At 40.3% G+C, this 23,939-nt stretch overlaps 1 protein-coding gene across 1 annotated transcript; it reads left to right on the forward strand.

The window, feature by feature from the left end:
- The first annotated feature begins 557 nt into the window (after positions 1-557).
- On the forward strand, positions 558-1,382 carry LOC149179462 (xyloglucan endotransglucosylase protein 6-like). Its single transcript, XM_089422474.1, has 4 exons — positions 558-756; positions 863-963; positions 1,072-1,265; positions 1,352-1,382. Exons 1-4 carry the CDS (start codon positions 600-602, stop codon positions 1,380-1,382), a joined length of 483 nt encoding a protein of 160 aa, XP_089278600.1. The 5' UTR covers positions 558-599.
- Positions 1,383-23,939: the final 22,557 nt, after the last annotated feature.

Genomic DNA, 23,939 nt, shown 5'->3' on the forward strand with positions numbered 1-23,939 from the left:
ATCACCTTAAATAAATCCAATTAATAAAAATAATATATTACTGATATCTATTTAATTTTTATAATAATCAAATTAATAAATAAATTGAAAATTTTCAAAAAAAAAATAATAATAATAATAATTTCCATTAAATAAATTGAAAATTTACCAAGCCGTAAAAGTTTTATTCCTGTAAACTTTAATTCAAAGAAATTTTATTTGTTAAATATTTACATTCAAATGATCGTAATTCCGCTCGAAGCAGTATCGGAGACATTGCACATTTACACGAAAACTACCCGCCAAGTGGCACTCACATCAAATGACAAATAGGGGCAACGGTGTGGTAAATTTTGAGAAAAGGAGTCTCCATTACTGTAATTAACTGACAGACTGGCATTACGGGAGTGAGTACAGGCCAACAAACATTATTTAAATGGAGTCGTGGGACCACTTGGGGGCGATTTTTATGATCGCAGTTAAGTTTAGTAGAGTGGCAATCAAGTTACCATTCCCTATAAATTTTCTCGGTCACGCAGCTATTTCTTCATTGAACTCTGATTCATTTCCACTGGCTTGATACACAGTCCAGTCTAGGTTGTCAAGAAGGGGGTCGTATCATGCACTGCGCTCTTCTTTGTATCTTTGTAACGTTGTGTAGCCTGCTCGTGGGCTCTCAATGTGCGTCCTTCGACGATTTCTTCTACCCCAGTTGGGCTGTTGATCATGTCATGTCCCAAGGGGAGTTGCTCCAGCTCAAGCTTGATAACATTTCTGGTATTTATATATATTCTATTTTTTATCCCATTTCTATGCTTTTACTACTGATTGTGCTTCTGCTGCTTACATCAAGTCAAGTCTCATTAAGGTTGCTCTGTTTCAGGTGCAGGATTTGCTTCGAAGAGCACATACATCTTCGGAAAAGCGAATGTGCAGATCAAACTCGTTCCTGGGGACTCTGCTGGCACTGTTACTGCATTCTATGTAACTGTCATTTGCCATACATTAGATCAGATTATATTGCGTTTCTTGGGTTCTTGATTAAGTTTGATCATATTGATTCAATTTATACTTTATACTTGGTGATTGCAGATGTCTTCTCAAGGCGATCAACATGACGAATTCGACTTTGAATTTTTGGGGAACACTTCCGGGGATCCGTACGCTGTGCAGACTAACGTTTATTCAAAAGGGGTTGGCAACAGAGAACAGCGCCTTTTTTTATGGTTCGACCCAACTGCAGACTTTCATTCCTATTCCTTTCTCTGGAATCGCCACCAAGTTGTGTAAGTATATATACAATAATTGCCATCCCTAGTTAGTCTGTGTATTACAGTGTTTGATGAGCTGGTTGTTTGATGCATGGAAGCAGTTTCTTTGTGGATGATGTGCAGTTTTTTTAGTAAACCGAGCCATGAACTTTTCTTTCACATCCCATCACTTTTGTCGTGCAGCGTTTGGTTGACAATCAAGGTGATAAAAAGCGGCAGTTCCTATATCCAACTCCATAGGAAAGTAATTGCGCCTGACATGCGCTGGAGATAGCCATATAACACCGCGGGTCTTTTTTTTTTCCTTCTCTAATCATTACCGCGCGCCTGTTATATGGCTATCTCCTGCGCATGTCAAGGCGCAATTACTTTCCTATGGAGTTGGATATAGGAACCGCCTCCTGGGTTGTTCTATTGTTCCCGGCTGTGTGTGTTGAACGTAATTTAGCAAGCGATATGTATATATTTGTATAGGGCATTTCAGATTAATTTTTTTTATTTTTTATTAGATATAGATATAGATATAGACATTTCTCTGTTTAAAAAAAAAATGCGATTAGCATTTAAAACCATATAAATGCATTAATGCGCTATTAGTATAAGGATGTGTTTATTCCATACTAGGTCTCTAGAAGTATAATTTAATTATTATTATTAATTATGAGATATTAAGTATCTTAATTTAATTATTAAATTTTTTAATTATTAATTATGAAATAGTTAAAAATTCTAATTTAATTATTAAATTTTTAAAAAATTTAATTTAATTATTTTTAATTACTAAATGTATAATAAAAATTTAATTTTTACAAAATATTTCCATAAGTATCTCCTTTATAATAAACTTTCAAAATTTTTAATTTAATATTAATTTAATTATTATTTTTTTTTTTGTGTAAGTCAGATTTTGAATTAACAAAAGAAAGTATAGTACAAACTTTTGCATCTGCAGAAGACTGGCCGCAAAACAGCAGGCCTGACAACAGGAGACTGCAAATAAGCAACAGAGCACCTGAAAACTAAGAACAACGCGCCACGCAGGGCGGTAGAAAACCAGAATTGTCAGAGGGACAGAAACAAAGTGGAGCCTGACTGACGACACTACAAGCTAAAAAGAACGACTTCAGAACCCCTGACAAGAAAGCGGGCAGCCGGAAAGGATAGACAATCCACCTCGGTCCCAAAGAGAGGTTCAAAAGAGAGTGGAACAGAGCAATAAGAAACCAGACGAGCAGAAAAGCATGAGCCGAACCACAGAATCTATTCACCGGTGGTAGAAGCTATGGTTCGGCCTTTTTTTCCTTTCTTTTTACCAACTTTTACCCAGCCAGGATTACTCTGCTGGGCTGCCACGATTTGTAAGCTGAGCTGGGCTGAGGGAGAGCTCTCCTTGTCTGAGTCCGAAGGAGATGACACATGAGTTCTCTTCTGTAAAATAGGAGGGATCTTGGGAACCTCCAGAACAGTCGATGTCGGATCCTGTGCTAGTGTTGCGTCCATATCTTCCTCAACCTCCTCCTCAATCTCTTCATCTGAGCTGGAATCAAAAACACCCAATGGGGGAGGTGCATGTGGTTTCCAGCTTTTGGATTTTGGCTTAGAACTAACTTTCTTATTCTTGGCAGGCATCGAAGGGCACGAATTCTGAAGGTGCCCTGTAAGATGGCAGTTTCGGCAGCGAAAGGCTGTATTCTCGAAATCCAGAGTTTGAGTCCAATGGAAATCTCCCATTTTGAGAATACCCTGCTCGGGGAGACCTTTGCTGATGTCAATTTCTGCGCAGATTCTGGCGAAAGTGTATATGCTCTTTTCCCCTCTGGAGGCGTCTACGTCGAGGTAGCGTCCTAGTGAATTACCTATTGCTTGAAACACAACAGAGTGCCATAAGTGCGCCGGAAGGTTGGGAAGTCTTACCCAGATGGGGAGTTTGGTAATAACTGCTGTAGACGGATCAAAGTCTGGGAACCAGGGGGTTAGGAATAGACCCGCAGAGTCCCAAAACCATGGTCCTTCAGTTAATGCTTTTTGGTAGTCCGCATTACAAGCAAACAGCACCATGAAGAAACCTTTAGAACAGAGAAGGACCTTGCAATTTTTGGTCCAGTTAGAGTGAATCCATTGGAAAAGATCTGCTGTGCGTGGCCATAGCCCATTGAACCTGCAGATGATTGCTGTTTCTGCGAACATTTGGAATTGCGAGTCCATCAAGGGATGCTTGATTTCAATGGATGGGGATTCTTCCAGTCTGTCCACCAAAAAAGGTTTTGGAGCCTGGGCTGGTGGTGCTGTTTTCTTGGGCATCTGAGCATGGACAACATCTTTGTAAGAAGGCGTTGCAACTGAAGATGACTGTCCCCCTGCTCCCCCTCTCAGACGCAGGGAAAAGATGATGGAAGCATTTCTTCGGATGTTGTAAAAAGAAAGAGGATTTGAATCTTCCAGTTGCTTTCCTTCATATAGGAGTCGTTGAGATGCCGAGGAGATCCCCAACTTAAATTCCAGGATTTGTTTGAGGTCTTGGACTAGATCTGAAGAGCTCACCCACTGAAGAAGAGATTTGCCAGAGAGGAGCACCATCACGATCTGGAAAGATACTGGGGTGTCTGACTCCTGCTTTCCTCTATGAAGTTGGGAGGAGCGGAATCTGGTGCAAGCAGAGCTTACTGAGGGCTCTAACTGTGCTTGTTTTTGAAGTTTTTTCATATGGCCACCAGCACTATTGATCGCTAGGAAAGGGTTGCAGAGGTACGAAACCTCTCTGAAGTCCATTGCTTCCTTTTCTACAGAGCACAGCACAGGCTCTGCAGCTTCCAGCTCCTTCATCTCCCACCCATTTCTTAAGAGCTGTACAGAGAAACCATTCTGTGCAGAGAAAAAATAAAAAAATCTCCTCCAGGAGACCACATGTCGGTGAGGCATTTCGTCAAACACTTGTCGCATATCCTCTATGGATCGGGCAAGTGAAAGCTTTCTTTGCTGGGCCCGGAAGTCCGAGATTCCTGTTTCCCGAGCCATTACTTTCAACTCCTTTGCGTCCCCATCGTTTTGCAACAGCAGAGGGATCCCCAACAGATGCAGCTGATCCACTGAGCCCCGCAAACTGTCCTGGAGATTCAGCGCTTGAGAAACCAGCACCGATATTGACCCTGGGCGTGGTATCGGGTGCTTTAACAGTCTTTCTTTCTGGGTAATTCCTGCGCCGTGAACATTGGTCTCGCTGATGTTCCTCGGCCCTGAGAAGAGCCAGATGGTTCCCAAGGGCAAATGATGTCCAGGAAAATTATTTTGGCAGCCATCCGGAGATTTGGTCCGAGCAGGGACAAAAGAAATGCCCCTCATACCCGCCGTTTCAGAAAATGTTTTTGACTGCCGAATAGCGGCTCGACTAAGGGCGTTCGAGCGTGCTTGAAACCCCGTATCTACGATGTGCAGGCAGGTCACAGAAAAGACCCTTGTCATTCCATCTGTTTCGACGGCTAGATAAAGAACTGGAGCTTTCTGCTGAGTTTGACGCGCTGTGGAATTCGCCTTACCGTGCGCCGTAGCCACTTCCGCTGCCACTGCGGGGTCACAAGCTACCAGGGTATTCAGAATCGCCATCGCCAGAGCTCTAAGAGTGAGTTCTCTTTTAATTATTATTTTATTAAATATATTATAATTTTTTTTTTCTAAAAATAAATAATTTAATTATTTTTAATTATTAAATTTTAATTTAATTATTACAACTTCAAAAATTAATTAGTTATTATATTTGTCTCACATGGTATTAAGCATCTAGTTTTGTTTGAATGTGTATTAATTTTTTTTGACGAAAATTTTTTATTGCTTATGGATAGTTTAACATTGGGAATTAATTTTTTGTTATTTATTATTATTATTTAAATTTATTTATTTGTAAGATGATTGGTTGAGGTTTTATTATGGGATGTTTAGTAACATCTATTTTTATTAGTTATTAATTTTTTATTTTTAGTTATATTTCTTTTTTATTTAACTTTTTGATTTTTATTTTTCTGATTTTTCTATTATTTCAATTTTCATGACTTTTAGTGTTTTTCTCTATATTTTCAATTTAAGATAATATATATATATATATATTTCTTAATTTTTGGTGATGACATTCAAGAATACAATATTTATTAGTTGTTTTATTTTTGTGATGAAACTTTTATGTCTTTATTTTTTCCTTTTGTCAATTAGTACAATATTTTATATTAATAATAACAAAATTTTACATAGATAAATATTTTATGTTTTTATTAATTTTAGTTTAATTAAGCTAAACGCTGCAAATATTAACTACTATGTAGCGGTTGTTATATTAAAAACATACATATATATATATATATATATATATATATATATATATATATATATTAAAGTGTATATATGTTAATATGGACAATATTAGTTAATCATATTTCTTAACTTTTGATAATGACATTCAACAATATAGTCTATTAGTTTTATTTTTGTGATAAAATTATTGTCTTTATTCAAGCTTATGTGATCCATAATGAATTAAACAAAGTCTTTTGGTAGAAATCACAAGAGAGAATTTTTTGGCTAACATGTTTCAAACCAACAAGTGTGGTTCATCATCAAGCCATGATAATGAACTACACTTGTTGATTCCAAACGCGTTGGCAAAAAAATTCTCTCATGTGATTTCTACATAAAGACTTTGTTTAGTTATTGTCTTTATTATTTTTTAGTTTAATTAAATTATATTTAAGCTAAGCTACACATACTAACTACTATGTAATTATGGTTATTTATTAGAAAATTATGAAATAAATCATAATTCCTTTGTTATTTATTAGGAAGTGAATCCTAGATTCCTTGTTATTTATCAGGAAGTGAATCATAGAAATTTAATCGCAGAGTATATTTTTAATAGCCATTGACTTTTAAATCTTGTTTTTTTTGTTTTTAAATAAATATCATGTGTCCGGGTGTTAGAATGAAGAAGGCATGGGTGTTAGACCTTTCTTGGTTCCCATGGGATTCGACCTCGGGACAGAATTCTTTGGCGGCTTCTAAAGCAAGTGGAAGGGTCTGGTTATTTACAGACCTCCTGGGCGCCCAGATCTGTAGGGTCTGTCACTACCTAGGTTAAGCGATGTTGGTACATTATCTCGTGTCTGGATGTAATGTCCTGTTAGCCTCCTGCTACAACAGGTTAATCATCTTTCATGATCGACATTTTTACATGCCAAATATCTCATACTTTGCTTGCTGCAATGCTCCATATTTGCTACAGATGGCCAGAGAAGTATCCATGAGAGTGTGCTAGTCTAAATGCCACTGTTGTGTTCCATTTTTGATGGGTTGATCCATTTTTGATGAGTTTTCAGCTAAGGGAGGTCCAAACAGCTTAATCTTGGCTTCCCTAGGTTTTAATTTCCTGTTATAGAATATAGAGAATGAACATTTGTCCAAACAGCTTAATCTTGGCAGATTTGTAGATAGGTAGAGAAACAAGGGTGCTCAACAGCTTAATCGGAGCCCCTGGATGCAATAAGTGTAGTTGTAGATAGGAGCACAAGCAAGAAGAAAAGAATGAAAAGATGGGTATGCTAGTTCAAGTGCACCCAAACCAAAAAGAAGAGAAAATGCTAGGCAAGTAGGTCGGGTAGGTAGCTTTGTGGTTGCAGAATCATGGCTTGTGATCCATTTCATATTTCAAGTGTTATATCTATCATATCATAAGTTTGAGGTAGTTTTCCATTTGAAGGACTTTAAGCGAGGCATGATTAACTTCCCTTTCTTCCCCTTTCCCCAAATCACTCACTAACTTTCCCTAAAGAGGTCAAGATCTGCTTGCTACCTCTTAATTTCATCATTTTTCATATCATTTGCCTTGGTGAAGATCTGCTTCACTCAAGGAATGTTCACACTTCTTCTATCAGTCATTTTCCCCCATTAATAGCCTAAGACATCATACTTAGCGCTTTTCTCATCATTGTCATATTAACTACTAACACTACTATGTAACTCCCTATCTATTTCCCCTTCCCCTACTAAAACTATGTATATAACTCCCCTATATATTTATCCCTCCCCCTGGTTGAAAATAACCATATACATCCTTGGAAATTGCTAAGTTTATCTGAAACTCAGCAAGAATCCTCACTTCACCCCCCTAACTATCTTCCAAATGCATTAGGACTCATTCCTAAGCATAAAATCCCCCTCCAAATGTATAAAATCCATCTTTTGGCCTTGTTTTACCTTTTCCAAGGCATAAACCCCTTTCTGGCCTTAAACCCTTCTCAAAGTATATAAAATTCCTCTTAAATGCTTTCGGACTCCTTCCAAGCATTAAAACCCATCTTTTAAAGCTATCGGACCCCTTCCGATGCCTTAGAATCCCTTCAAAATATTAAAAGGGCCCCTCCGATTCCACAAAAGCCTCCCTTTAGTGTTAAAACCCTCCTCTGAATTCATTTGCTCCCCTCCGACGCGATATCGCTGTCGGAGGTCGCAGCGATCATTGTAGGCCCCCTTTTTATACCTCCGATCCATCCCTCGCCGATGCGATTTCGCAGTCGGCATATCGCAACTCATATGTGCACATATATATGCCCCCGACCCCTCCGCCGATGCGATATCGCTATCGGGAGCTCTCCACATCGCAATTTCACGTTTTACCACATATATCACATTTTACCGCATAAACCTAAGTTTTTCATAAAACTTAAGTTTATCGCAAAAAACCCATATTTTCACCTATCGCAAGCCTTATTGTGATATTGTCGACGGTAAAGCAGCGACCAAATCATAACCGTCCATCGTCCCGCCCAGATCAACGGTCCACATCGTTTCGGCGATCGCCCATTTCGGCGATCGCACATATGTGTATACCCGTTGCCCTGCCGATTGCCGAAGTGCCGATTTAATCTCAGCCGCCCATCCGGGCCCGCTGATCAACGACTCATATGGATTCGCAGCAACCCCATATATGGCTCCCCAGCGGAGCCGAAAAGTAATATAGGCGCGGCGCATAAGGATTTCGGGTCCGAAAGGAGCCCGTTACACAGCGAAGAGGGATTGCTCCGATATGGCGGAGCCGAAATAGCAAATGCAACAGAGTTTAAAGGATTTCGGGTCCGCGGACCCGTTCCATTGTAAATCCGCCGATTTGGGTTCGCCGATGGGCCGGACCCGAAATGCAATAAAGAAGGGCCTATAATCAGATCGGGTCCGCCAACTATTTCGCTCATCGGAGGTTTTACATGTTGGGACCAATGGTCCGCCCCGATGCGATTTAGCGCCGGCCGTCGGATCGCCCTCCCAGATCAACGGACATGATCTGTTCGCGGCTCTCCCCATGTCCTACTGGCGGAGCCGAAATAAATTATAGCGTGGCACAATAAGGATTTCGGGTCCGTAAGGATCCTTTGTACAGCGAAAAGGGAAGGCTCCGATATGGCGGAGCCGAAAAGTTATAAAGGGCAGCCTCAAAGCATTTCGGGTCCGCGGCAGTTCGGAGGTTTTATGTGTTGGGACCAATGGTCCGCCCCGATGCGAGTTAGCGCCAGCCGTTGGATTGGCCTGCGCCAGATCCAATGGCTATGATTTAATCTAATGAATAGTGATCGCTCCCGCTCTAGTTGTCGTAAAGTTTCATGTTTTAAGGCATTTTTGCCTTATAAAAGGAAAACGACGATTTTTCACAGGGTTTCTTCTAGCGCCCGCGCTCGGCTCCAGTTAAAGAAATTCATGCATCCTTAAGCCATTATGGATTGCTCCAAAGACCTGTTTTGCTTCAGATAGCCAGTCTCGGCCTCGGCACAGTTGGAAACACTTTTTCCTCCTGTTTGCACCATTTTTCAAAAAGTTTAAGGCTAGTTTTGATCGGCTAAGCGCCGATTGCACCCAAAGGCCACGAAAGACATTAGCAACAGTTATTTTTGCATTAAAAGGCAGAAAGGGGGCGATGGGACAGTCTAAAGAGTATCAGCGGTGAGAAAAGGCCCAGATTCAGTGCCAAAGTGTATCAGGATGCGGCAAAGAGTATCAGTCCAGTTTTTCAAAGCAGATGAAAGCAAAGCAAGCCCAGCGAAGTCAACAAAGCATCATTCAGCCATTAAGGCTCACCAACACTTCTTTTGTTGCTTTAAAGCCACCTAAAGGCATAGATGAAGGCTTTCAAGGCAGAGTTATTGCAGAGACATTGTTCCCAGTCATATTTTTGGAGCAGCGCTGCTTCCTTAAATGCACAGTTATCACACAGAGGACAACGCGTGGCTCAAGGAACTCTTTTGATCCATTTTTGAGGCAGTTGCCCCAGTGCAACACTTAGATAAATGTTTTAAGCATTTACTTCAAGATAAAATAGATTAAAGCACTCATTTTCCTCAGATCTGCCTAAGATCTGCTGTAATAGATATTTTGAGATGCCAGTTACCCCAACGCAGCTGTTAGATAGATATTTCTGCCATTTACTTCTGTACAAATTAGGTTAAAGGCATTTATTTGAGGAGATCTATCCCAGATCTGATGTTGGTAAATATTTTCTACTTAAACCACCCTCTGCACTGTTTTAAGGGTTGGTTGGTCGATAACTTCCTCTAGACTTGCATTGTATTTTCTGAGTCTCTATAATCAAAGATCGTTGGAATGTTTGGGAGATGAACTAGCTGTTGTGTTTTAATGACTGAAGAGTGACTATGGAATCCTAACGCTTCTACATAGCCCAATAAGTGTTTCTTATCTCTGTTTACAGTTTATATGTGTTTATGCCATCATTGTTTCACTATCTAAATAGCAGAAAGAAAGAATGGTTCAGATCTCACTTAGTTGTATTATGTTCTCAATTTCTGTGATTTATCTATGTTTTCCTCTGAATTAGTCCTGAATATGAATACAGATTTGCTCATATTTACACTAGTTCCTTCATATATGAATGTTGTTTAGGAATCCTTGACTGCTCCTATATAAATGTTCATTCACCTTCCCTCTGTTAGCATAATGAGAGCTACTTAGTTGCCTTTCATTCACTGACCTTCATTCCATCCTTATTCCAGTTAGATATTGTTTTATGTGTAGCTATCCTGCTCTGTATTCCTCTTGTGACCAAGAAAACGCAACAACAAGCCTAATCCACGACTCCATGCCCAATGGTTTGAATTTCTCACACTATACATCCCAACTCTGTTTGAAAGAATCCTCCATCCCACCAAAATCAAAACAAAACCCAAGAAAATCATAACTAGCCTAAAATCAACCCAAAACAAAGCTAAATTATAAAGAGAGAGCCCTCTCTGATTGCAGGTAGGCTAGGACCTGCAGTCCAAAGATTGTTTTGTGGTTACCTTGGCCATATCCTTTAAGGAGCTTTAAGGACAACCTGAGTGATAACATGTCCCATAACATTTTCCTGATTTGCTTGCTTGGATTAACTTCGCTTTAATGGAAAGCTATTATGTGGCGTGTAATGACGATGCCATTTCCTGTAACATTTCTTTGTCTTGTTGTCCAATTTATCAAGTTCTTGATTGTTGTAATATGTTCAGGTTGGCCTATAAAAGGTATTGCAAACTTCATGGCAATTTTCTTGTTTCTTTACATAACGATCCTCACTGTCAGGGTATTGCAGAATTCAAGGCGACTTTCTTGTTTCTTTACCTAACGATCCTCACTGTCATGGGTATAGCAGAATTCAAGGCGACTTTCTTGTTTCTTTACATAACGATCCTCACTGTCAGGGTATTGCAGAATTCATGGCAAATTGCTTGTATCTTGTTATTGCATTTGGTGGAGTGATCTTCTATCTTGTCCACTGCACAACAGGGATTTAGGTAATCATTATTTTCTGAACATTTGTCTACCTGTTCACATTCAAGGCCCAGGGCTGCCCCAAGGGTTTAGCAAATCGGGCGAGAATTTCCACGGAGGAGGGAGTGGGTTTACCCCTTTATTTATCTAATTCTCTTTAATAGGTTTGTGTTAGTAAGTGGGCATATCAACCCAGCTGTAACCTGCGGGCTTTTGATGGCAAGAAAGCTGTTGCTGCCTTGGGCGGTGTTTTACATGATACGCCAGTGTTTGGGAGCCATCTGTGGGTTGGAGTTGTGAAGAGCTTCAATCAGAGTAAGTGCGAAGCTAATGGCAGATGCGTTAACACTGACGCGAATGGCTACACAAAGGGAAATGGCTTGGGGGCCGAAATAGTGGGCACCTTCGTTCTCCTTTACACAGTTTTCACGGCCAACGATGCCAAAAGAAGTGCCGACATCTTAACTATTGTTGATTACCACTGTATTCCGTTGAAATTTTTAATTGGTCTGCTATGGACGTGTATGGCATTATAGAAAATACGACAGGCCATGTTGCTGTAACAAAAAAAATCTTATTTCGATAAGCCCCTGGCTTTGATATAAATAGGGTATGTTATTCAGTTGCTTTGGTAGGTTGCTCACGGCTCTTAATTGAATTTTCAAGCCTGTGGTATGCATTCAAGAAAGGAGTTGTCTTTAAAGAGATTTTTTGGAAGCTTTTCTTGTGGGTTTTTCCGGTCAAAATCCTGCAGCAGTTTATTGAAATCGCAAATTTTATAGCTAATTTCTGCACAATCAAAGCGTCCCAGGGGTTTTCATGGTGCTGAATCCAAATATGCAGTTAAAAAACCATTTTAAATAATACAAATCAAGATTTAACCTCAATTTTTTCTGCTGGATTCCGTCACCGAAATCTCCAAAAAGTCGCACTATAGACAACTCCCTCAAGAAAAGGCATACTCTAACTAGGGAGCAATTTTGCCTCGAACAACACCAGGCAGAATTTTTGGAAATCCCAGCTACAACCTTACTAAACATATAATAGCAGAATTTTTGGAAATCTCAGTTATAGCCAGACCATAGGTCCAAAATTTTTTTAACCAAATATGGAGTTATGGAGTTCGATTAGATAGATCCATTTTCCATATCTCCATCAAATTACCAAGCAGAATTTTTGGAAATCCTGGCTACAACCTTACTAAACATACAATAGCAGAATTTTTGGAAATCTCAGTAATAGCCAGACCATAGGTCCAATTTTTTTTTAACCAAATATGGAGGAGTTTGATCAGATAAATCCATTTTCCAAATCTCCATCAAATTTCAAGAGTAGCTGATATATTCATAACCTAATGGGTCAAGTTCAGGATAGGAGAGTAGGTGATATATTCATAACCCAATGGGTCAGGTTCACGGTTTTCATGGGGTTCGATCCACTCAATAAGATATTAATTTTGGATAGGAAAGGTCCACTTTCCAAATCTCCATTAAATTTCAATACCAATGGGGCAGGTTAAACATGAGCCCTTTATCATACTTGAGCGGTATGCATTACCATGGCGTTACTCTACCACTATGTTAAAATGACCCCATCATATATTAATGAGTGAGTCTACTATGGTATATGGACAACAAATCTTCTACACTAGTTGTAATAAAAAAACATAAGAAACACAATTGGATGCATTTATTTCAATGTAAAAACAAACAAACAAAAATCCACACTAGTTGTAATAAAAAAACATAAGAAACACAATTGGATGCATTTATTTCAATGTAAAAACAAACAAACAAAATTCGAGCAGTGAAACCGAAAAGTTACCCATGCTTATAACAATTCCTACAAGCGGAAAAAAATTTGCTAGTGCCAATTCCCTTTGTTGGCATTATCAATCTCCTTTTTCTTTCGGTGTTGGTACGCACAGGCCACAATTTCGCTTGGATAGCGAAATTCTCATTGGAATCTCGGGTTTTTTTTTAAGAAATCTAATGGTGGAGTCTTTGAATCAATTTTTTGATGGTGGAAATGAATTCAGCACCATCAAGAACCCCTAGGGCACTTAAAATGTTGAAGCTTGACATCTCTAACCCAAATTTCCAAAAATCTCTGTTTTATGATTTTTTCCATTGTTTTTCAAGAGAAATTGTCTACTCATTAGACTATGGCTTTTAATAAAAGGTTTTTAGTTAAAGAAATATATGTAAGAATTTCAAGATGTTAGATGGTTGAATGTGTAAAACCCCAATGAGCAAGGTTAAAGAGTACTACATGAAAAGTATCAACTAAAAAAATGTTTGTGGAACCGAGGGATTTTCAATGGCTAGCTATGACTTTTGAAGTATAGAGGAGAAAATCATATTTAAACACTCATAAAATAGATCACAAGAATGTCACACACAATAGAGTTGGGATTCTCTTGTTGGTATTTTGACCCTGTAAATAATTAAATAAGAAGGGAAATGCACATAAGAGCAAAAAACTAAATTCACACAAATAGACACAAATTTTACATGGTAAAACCCTGACAATGTGTAAAGGAAACCTCCACAGGGCAAGGGATTGGAATAATTTATCACTCAAGGTCAACAATGACTCTCCAACAATACATAAGCCTCTCGGGCAACAACATTTTAATAGAAAGACACCATTACAAAAAATTGGTTATCGTTATGCCACTGCTTGAATGGTAAAACAAGTCTTATTGAAGTAATTTACATTTGCAAAATCTTGTAATTGTTGTCATTATTAACAATCTCCACTTTGACAACAATTTTCCCTAATCCCTTGCCCATACCCATTCATCATCTTTTCTACAACCCAAGAGAAGCCAAACATCACCGCAACTTCTTTACCAAAACTAGTTTCGTGAACATGTTTGCACAATTCTCCTATGTGTGGACCTTTTTGAGAACTACTTCGCTGCCATCAATTACATGTCTTACAAAATGGTATTTTATATCAATATGTTTAGTATCATCGTGATAAGCCAAATTATTAGCCAAATGGATAACGCTCTTACTGTCACAAAATACATTCATTTAAGGAGTCAAACTTCTTGTGCTATTGTGTAAGTGTTTGTCTCAGACCATACAATGATTTCCCGAGCATGCAAACTAATCCCATGTTGCGACCTTCAACAAAACCTTCTAGATGTTCGATATAGATCTCTTCATCCAAATCTCCATGAAGAAAAGTTGTTTTAACATCTAATTGTTCTTACTCAAGGTCAATTATTGAAGTTAGTGCTAATACTGTATGAATAGAAACAAGTTTTACAACCAACGAAAAAAATATAATGAAAGTCAATACCTTCTATCTTAGATTACCATTTTTCTATCAGCCTTGCCTTATATATTTCTATATTTTCATCAACATTTCTCTTTAATTTGAAGAGTCATTTACATCCAACAACACTTCTCCCTTTAGGAAATTCTACAAGATCCAAAGTTTTATTCTTGGCCAAGGAATCCATTTCCTCGTCCATAGCCTTCTTCCATTTTTTACTATCCACATCATCCATTACTTCCTGATAACAAGAAGGTTCCCCATTCTTAGTAATCAAAGCAACAAATGTAGAATCTTCATACCTCTTGCGTGCTCTTCTTTCCCTTTTAGACCTCCCAAGAGTGTCTTGTTTTTGAGCTTCTACAATTTCCTTTATATATTATTCACCTTTTTTTTTAGAAGCTTCTTCTTCCTTTCGACTTACTGTTAAAGGTTGAGTCTCCAACTGGATTTGTTGATTCCATCATACCTGTATGTTCAACTTTTTCAAAATCTGCTTTTAGAAAAGAAGAATCATCAAACGCCATGTCTCCACTGATGATTATTTTATGCGTAGAAGTATCCCACAACCTGTATCTTTTCACAACATCGCCATACCCAATAAAGACATAACATTTTTCCTTTGGGTCTAACTTAGAATGTTGATTATTTGGAATAAGAGAATAGGAATTACAACAAAAAATTCGAAGTATGAATAATCACAAGACTGAATTAACCAAAATTCTTCAGGAATTTTACAATTAATAACATTTGAAGGTGATTTGTTTGCTAAATAACAAGTAGTAGATAACGTTTCTTCCCACAACTCTTTCTGCAAATTAGCATTGATGATCATGCTTCTAGCTCTTTTCATAAGATTCTTGTTCACACGTTCAACAATGCCATTTTATTGAGGAGTATAGACAACAGTTTTGTGTCTAACAATCTCTTCATTCTTGCAATACTACTCAAAATTCTAAGGAAGTAAATTCATTGCCATTGTCAGTGCTTAAATATTTAATTGTATTTCCAGTTTTATTTTCCACCATAAATTTAAATTGTTTAAAAGAATTAAATACATCAACCTTTCTTTTTTACTTATAAACCTGTTGACGGTGCCGAACCCGCCAACATGTCAGGGAATCTCCCCTGTAAGAAGTCCCAACTAGAACTCAGACTGTTTGGTGTAGGATTCCCAACGGTGGGTTGTACGGTATCGCCTTGACCACGGTTGCACGTAGACGCAAGCAGGATGTCCTTGTTGGTAGCAAGGGTGTGACATGCACAACAAGCCAAGGAAGTTGCATGAACGGTTTTAACACGGAAAAGTGGGGTGAGTGCGCCCCTTGGAAACTTGTGAAAGCATGTGGCTTGGAAGGGAACACATGATCGAAGATGCATCACAAACTGGAAAGAAAGTAAGCTAACAATCCAAAGTGATGGTTAAACCAACAACATATCTCAGTAAGATTCATACATACTTATACAGAAAGAGTCCATACATGCATGCGTAAGAAAACATATACATATATCATTAGAGTAACCAAGATAGCTGAAATACAATAACAACATATGCATGAAACGTGTTGGCTCTATTATATTAAAAGTGAAAGTTCCAATCATACAGTACAACCATGACCAACCACTAGTCCCGGTAGCGGAACATTATAGTCACTACCGCCTGTTCCTCCAAAGAGATGTACTAGCTCTGCACTGTGGAGAAGCTAATTCTTGTTATAATACTCCAAGATTTCTCCAAGATACTCCTATCGGAAGCTTGGCTGACTAAAAGCCTTTACAATGAGTTATGATGTACTATATATAGAAAAGGGAGGGGTGACCTTGACATTCCCCTTTGTGACTGTTCATCTACCCTCATGACTCTTCAACTACTCTATGACTGTTACATTTGACTACCGACACTTGAACTTCCACTTGACAAGATGTTACATGCAATCTGCACATGCACCCACGTGAGACAAAATAGGCTTGAGCAAGCCATGCAAGACATTACTATGACTCGGGCAACTGTGGGAAGACCAAATCTTCGACTGATCCAGGTGGATATTGGTGGCCACCTGCCAAGTCCACCTGGACCCCCACCATTGTCTTTCTCAGCATTTTCAGTTTCCTTAATTGTAGCACAACTTACTATTTTTAGCAATTTTTCGGGTCCTGAACTTCCGTAGCCGTTTTGAGGCCCTAAACGACGTTTTTTGGGGAATCCAGGGGCAACATGGGTCCATGGAATGGACCGATGGACCGATGTTGCCCGTTCCAACAATGATAGTGCTCGGATAGATCTTTCTAATGAGCTATTGTACGCGTCAAACGGAGATCATATGCCAAAGTTACGACCCCGGGAAGTTGATGTACCAATTTACCCCAAACGGGGCCCACAGTTTGGCGTTTCATCTCCTAGGGTTAGGTTTTGGAATGTTAAGGGTTTTCCATTGTTTCTCAACAATAAATAGGCCTTCGAGCCTCATTGTAAGACAGTTCAGAGGCATGTAGCCAACACATCTCTTCTCAGAGATAAGCTACCATCGCCCTAGCTGGTTTATTTCCATTTCTGGTTGTAAGCATATTTCCGTATTTTCCATTAATGAAATGAAGTATTATTTCCGCTGCATATTTGTGTATATGGTTATCTCTGTAATTTTTTGCGTTCCTGTTTAAATCTGGATCATCGACATCCTCATGATGGTCGACGGTGGCGAACTGATGCCAAGCTTGGTAGTCTGTGATGGTGTCCGTGTACTCTGTGGTGACATATTTCTAGAAATGAACTCTTGCCTCTATTCCATCTGGATGCACTACTTTGGCTCTTTTGTCCAACTCATCCGATAACATGCGCATCATTGTCTTGAGTGCGGCCAGATCAACGACATACTGATGCATAATGTCTACATTGGTCGCCAATTCTGCGCTGGCGGCTATGCACATTAACTTGTCAAAGTAAGATTCTAGCTCCAGTCACACTTGTCCCTTTATCTTTGCCTTGGTGAGTGTCCCAATAGATGGGATCGCATGTGCGTGCACAACAACATCTATGCTTCTGAACACCCGTGCGTGGGAAGCCTGCAAGCTAGTGATGAGCTATGGGAGTTCTTCATAGTTCTGGATCTAACTATGGATGCGTGCCTTCAACTCGACTGCCCTGAGCTTCATCATCTTGGGCAAGTGTAATGGGGCTCCCTTGTATCTCATTGTCCATGTTTGCATGTGGTCGACTGATCCAGGTCTGGGTGTGACAAAGGACCCTTCCAAGACCTTTTACTTTCGTGATGTGTTAAATTGCATTTTTAAAGGAACATAAGTGAATTCATCTACACGTTGTAAAGAATAGGAACATGTCAATCATCAACACATGAAAACATAAGTTGTTGATAATGGAGTTCATCCAGGAGGGACTACGTCTTCGGGCCCCGTGTCAAGATGGTGTAGGCCGCCGCATTAAGTGCTGTCAATAGTGATGATGTACATAAGAGGTGATGTCGCTATCATACAAGGAAAATTCCCTCACATAGGAGTGGATCTAAGAGATGTTCCACTACAGGAACTCTCAGTCAAAAAACTCCTATCAGTATGACACAAACTCATGCATGATGAGCATCCCACCAACATGGCATAAAAGGGATCTCAATGCTAACATACATGACGACAACCTGAGTATCCCATCAACATACAACAAAGGGATATCAAAACATAACATGACAAATCATGAAAACAAGTACGTCACATAGACGATTCCGCGTCACATCAAGTAGGAATCATGAAAACAAGTAATCAACAAGATCCCTCGTCAACATCAAATAGGGATCTGTGCAGCACAATGCATAACAAAAGAAGTACATGAACACACTGCATATACCTCACAACCAGGGGCCATTTAAAGAAGAAGATGTCAAACTGCTGAAGCTATTCGGACCATCGATCTCACGGCTTCAATCGCATGAAAATAACTGCTCGCACATGAATGTTGACACCTGCACTCCACTTAGAAAATTAACTAGAAAATGAAATGAGAAAATGAGAAATATGAATGCACCATCAGATTTGTGGCTTATAATAGTGCAAAATCGACTATCGAATTTCTGAATTCTAAGAAATTGAGAATCTGGGGCTCAAGGAATCTTTTAGATTCCCCCTAGATTCCTCAAAGATTTTGCTCCATGGGTGGATTGGAAATCTGCAACTCGAAAGATGAATCTGACCTCTCCATTGCGATCCCTGCGGAAAACCATGAAAAACGACTGTAAACTTGATTATATTCCGACATGGAGAAAAATTACTTCCTCGAGAAAATTTCAAGGATCATGGTTCCGCTGCCTGTTTTTGCAGCAGTGATGGTTCCATCTGCATACTGAAAAATGGCCGAAAAATGTAGAACTCTGATAGAGAAATGGATAGCGCCATTGCGTTCGTGGCATCGAGAAGTGCTGAAACCATATAAAATTTGTCAAAATCTGACAAAGTGAAAATTCGGCGTCCCTACAAAATTCTGCCTCGAACTGCGTGCCCTGTTTTCCTCCTGAGCACTGAAAAACTGCATTTAAATATAATTTTGCGGGTTGATTTCTCAATAAGGCGGTTAGCTGAGTTGGTTACGATCCGGTTTAGTAGGTAGGAGGTCGGGTGGTCAAACGCCGCCGCCTCCTTTTTTTACACAATTTTTTTTGTTTTTAAACAAAATTCAGGTGGTTGGGCCTGTTGTGGAGGTAAATCCCCTCTGCGGACAGAGGTGATCCCTACTAGCCCAAATGGGGTCTAGCAACAATCAAACAACGCTAACACGCAGGTTCCTAATTGCAAATCAAAGACCGATGATGAGGGCCTACCTGGATTCCAACGCTAGTATTTGTAGAAGAGTCGTCGCTCCCGTTTCTTTACTCCGGCTGGTCACAATCCCCACGATCCTTGTGAATGGACACCTGCACATGCAAAGAATGACACAAACACAAGCATAAAATCCAATAGATGCAACTATATATTAGTCAGAAAGGATATAACTCAATCATCATTAGAAAGACAATAAAAGTGGAACCATAATGATAGTCGTCTATTATTGATAAACAACAAAGAAGAGTACAACCATAGTTATGACGTCAAATCCTCCTTTGGCTGGGTGATCAGCAACACATGCCTTGCAAAGCTTGTTGGGAATGGGGAACAAGCCTCTCTCTCCTTGGTCACTTGGATAAGAATCTCCTCACTTAAGATTTAGCCTCATGGGAATGAATAAGGCTCCTTGTAGCATGAACTTGGCAATTCTCAGACTTTGAGACTTAGAATTTGGAACTTGGAGACTAACTTGTCAAAGGCGAAAGGAGAAGCTTTTATAGATAGAGTAGAAGGAGTTAGGGTCATCCACAAGATTCATGGGATTGGCTTTATCACTAAGAAGCTTCCATGAGAGGTGGGGAACTACTTCCCTTTTATGGAGATTCGAAGCCCAACTGAACTAACTCAAGATGGAATCAGTTCATGAATAGGTTAGGAAGAACCTTCGTAAGTTTGTTTGTTAAAAACTTTACCCCACTAGGTTGGCGCGAGTGCGACTCTGATACAGAGCGCCAGCTGGCGCGCCCTCTTTCGAGGATTTCCCCCATTGGCACGAGTGATACGCAGTGGAACCGCGCCAATGGAAAAAGGGCTATTTTTATGGGTATTTTGCAGAAGGTGTCTTCAGGGCATATGAAGTACATACTCAAGGGGATACAATTCAAGTGTTTTCAGGTTATGTCACTTCTCACAGGTCCCGGAATAAGTCGTCTAATGTGCGGGAGAAGGGGTAACAGGGACGGTGACAAATTACTGTGTAACAGATGCCCCCTAAAGCATGAAGCCTGAGAGAGAGGGGTGAAATGCTTTACAAGAACATGGCCAACTGAAAACACTGCCGCCAGAGAACCTGCATGAAGAAGTACAACTGATATCTCAAGTACATGACGTATGTGGTATGGGCGCATCCATCCATAGCAGAGTAAATAAAAATCCAGATCCAAGGTATGGGCGCAGCCATCCAGTAAGGATTGATAAGTAGACTCATGCATGGTCGCAACCATCCTGTGAATGAGTCATGTAATGATCATAATAATCCACAAAATCGCAACCTGGATCTCAACAAACAAAATCCAGGGTCTTGCGCTCCATCTCGACCCGAACAAAGTACAAGTTCAAGCATGCGAATATGGGAGTCGAAGTCGAACATGCAAGAACAACGTCTGATTACCAGTCAATGATGAAAACTGTTAACAGACGCGAGAGGTACCACCAATAATGACAATGGTCCTCAAGGTAATATAGGTACAATCTACGGCGTGCGAATTAGTGAGCCGGCGTCGAACACCCATAGAATCATTCGATCGGAGGCCATTGATGAAAACCTCGCGTTGAACACGAAGAACCTACCATTGAGGCATGCAGGCTCCAAGGCACCTGAAGGGAGTCTCTAGGTAAACTTTCTGGATAATGAGTTGAAGTCGACAGGAAGTGACCTGGATCGAAGGTGGGCCATAATGTTTCCCACATCATCGACACGAGACAGAGAAAGATAAGAATGTATTGTGAATCAGGATTATGTGAGGCATCAGAGGGAGGTTGAGTATTTTGCAGAGGTCAACTTCTCTTGAACATATTGGCGGCACGACAGTGGACTTGGCAGTATTTGACATCAAATGATCAGGGGTCATGGTGACAGGGCAATGAGCAGATGAGAGGTCAAACAGGATAACCCAAACCCACGGAGGCAAGTGTAAAAACAAGATGAGATGTCCCCACCCAGACACGAATGCAGACAAGTGCCATGTTCAAGAGCGACATACTGCCGACACGACAATAATTGTGGTTCCATTTTCCCCACCATTTCTGGCGAGTACCCCAGTTATTTTTATCGACAAGCTTGACGGGGATAGCATATGCTTGTGAGCGTCATTTTGACGGAATCCAATGCCATCAAGTTTTAACGAGCCTGACAGAGGAAAAACTCGGCGTCTTTTCATGTTTAGAGAGTTTGAAAAGACAACAAAAAAGTAAACTCCAAGGGGGGTCCTTTTTCGTAATGTTGTGTCTCTCGAGCCCGAAAAAGTATAAAAAATGCTTGAAAGAACCGCCCGATCATTACGATCGAGGAGTACTTTTCATGAGTAGTGATTTCGACCTGAAAAAGTAAAAAAGCGATCGAAACCATGTCGCTTCGTAACCGTTAACGAACCTGAAACGACAAGGGTCCAACGATCTTTTCGTCTTTACACGGTCGGAAAAGAGTTTAAAGACGACTGCCTCTCATTTACATTTAACGAGTCGAGAGGAATAACTCAACGTCTCACGTTTAACGAGTCAGAAAAGAGCAGAAAGATGACTCCAGGGTGACTTTTTCGTGTATTTACCGAGTTCGAAAAAGGTATAAAATACAACTCGTTTCGTCGCCTAAACCGCAAAAACACCTGTTGCTACACAAAAACCAGTATAAAATCCATTTTCGACACAAATATACATTAAAATATTCATAAAAAGACTTTTAAAACCTATTGAGGGTCAAAAAGCTATAAAATGGGTGAAAATGGTAAAAACAAGAAATTACTTTTCACTTTTACCTCTTGAGAGTGACATTAGTGCTTTTGGTGTGCGATCTTCAAGCGTCGATTGCGACAAATCCAGGTGACCATTCGGAGCACTGTCAGTGACAGGTAAGAGGCCTCTTCCTCTACTCCATTTTTGTCCGTTTCAAATTTGTTTTAAATTGCTTTTTCATCCTTTATGGGAGGGATTTAAAAAATGAGGGTTGTGCCCATTGGCGCGGGTTTCGGGCACGGACCCGCGCCAATGGGGCAACTTTCCCTAAAGGCATGCGCCCATGGGCGCGACTGTTTTAGAAATAGTCGCGCCAACGGCCGCGCGGGTTTTTTGCTCAAATTTTAACGATTTAAAGCAATTTTCACTGCATTTTTAAATTTTCCAAGGATCTAATTCAATGTTTTGACCTCGTGATGCAGGGAAATAGGCAAAAATGGCAATCGTATGGAAGGAAAGAGAACACGACCAAGTGGACACATTGGCTTTAGCAGATGAGGGCTGCATGGAAGCTCTCAGAGCTTGTGGGCTCAAGAAATTTTTCCTACTGTCCTATTTACGAGCTCAGCCAGAGCTCTTGTAGTATTTGATCAACTTATGGGACGAACAGGAACAGGTGTTTCGGATACAAGACCAAATATTGGAATTAGATGTATCTGATGTCTACTTCCTTACCGGATTGTCGCGACGAGGGCCAGTGCCCCGATTGACTCGTAGTAGGCCATCTAGAGAGAAGATGGAAGAGGTGAAGGCTCGAGTTTGCCCAGGGGCAAGATATGGGTCGGGCAGCTCGAAAGTGGATATCCCCACTGTTGAGGACTTGACACTCAGAGCTTTACTATTCACCATTACACGAGCTGCGGGGGCACAGGCGCCCCATGAAGCTACGAAGAACCACTTGATCTTGGCGACAGAGTGACTTAGTCCGACGGTCTTCAATTGGGCGTCAGTTGTGACGACCAATATGAAGAGACAGCTAATGAAGGCCAAGCGTGGCAAGCTGCAACAGTTCGGGTACGGCTCCATCTTGGTGACGTTCTTCTTGGAACGTGTGCCACTCTTCTAGGGCCAAGGGGCCCTTGTTCCTGACCTGGCACCTCGAGAACCGAGGTTGGATCGTTGGGCGGCACTGATGCCGAGAGGGGGGGGTGGTCAACAGATGTCATTCAGACGTGAGTTTTTTGGGTGGCTTCGCTGCCAATTGATTGCTGTGGAGGACTGGCCGTATACGGGGACAGACTTCACCGGTGACCCTGACCTCCCACTGCTAGAGGGGGTGGACTGGGACGGGGAGATAGGTATGACCTCATTTTAATTTTGTGTTTTATGATTTTTTGTTAATACATGTTCGTTCCAACAACAGTTATATGTGTATGTAGATGTTGGCCCAGAACGCCCAGCTGGCATGTTTCCTATTGCGCGGAGAATCCAGCCTGCAGCTGACCCTCAGATAGAGGGTATCGAGGGAGGAGAGTTCATCTAGAACCTCGAGAGGCTTTCCCGGGGGATTCTAGATTATGCCCGGCTGGCAGATGTCCCACCGGCGTACCAGAGATATACAGTGGGAGTGCCCAGTCGCATCCACCATCTCTTGAAGTGCCTAGTGCATGCGGTGACGTGCTATCATGAGCACCACAGGGATTAGACATCTAGGGTTTATTTTCATGCATATTTTTTGAGAGACATGTCGTCTCCGGATGTATTAAGACGAACATGTATATTTTTTGATCTATGTGATGCACGTTGTGTAAACATTTCGACACATATATACATATGCCTATTTTGGATGGATCTTTTACATGTGATGATGTTCTTATATGATATGCAGATGTCTAACACAAATGTAATCTAATGTATCAGTTGCATAACAAACGACCCAATGCGAAATGTATTTAATCATATATTTTATTTTTACGCAAGCTTAAAAGCACACATGACAACACATATGCAAACTATGCTTGGAAATGGATTTTATTTTTATGCAAGCTTAAAAGCACACACACACAACACACCTGCTAGAAGCACACGTATGTACAAAAAATAGAGTGCACGCATGATACTTGT

Source organism: Pinus tabuliformis, chromosome 4_1 (genome assembly GCF_031772625.1).
Source record: "Pinus tabuliformis cultivar Carrire ecotype Pingquan chromosome 4_1, CPIR1, whole genome shotgun sequence".
In the NCBI taxonomy this organism is placed as follows: Eukaryota; Viridiplantae; Streptophyta; class Pinopsida; order Pinales; family Pinaceae; genus Pinus; species Pinus tabuliformis.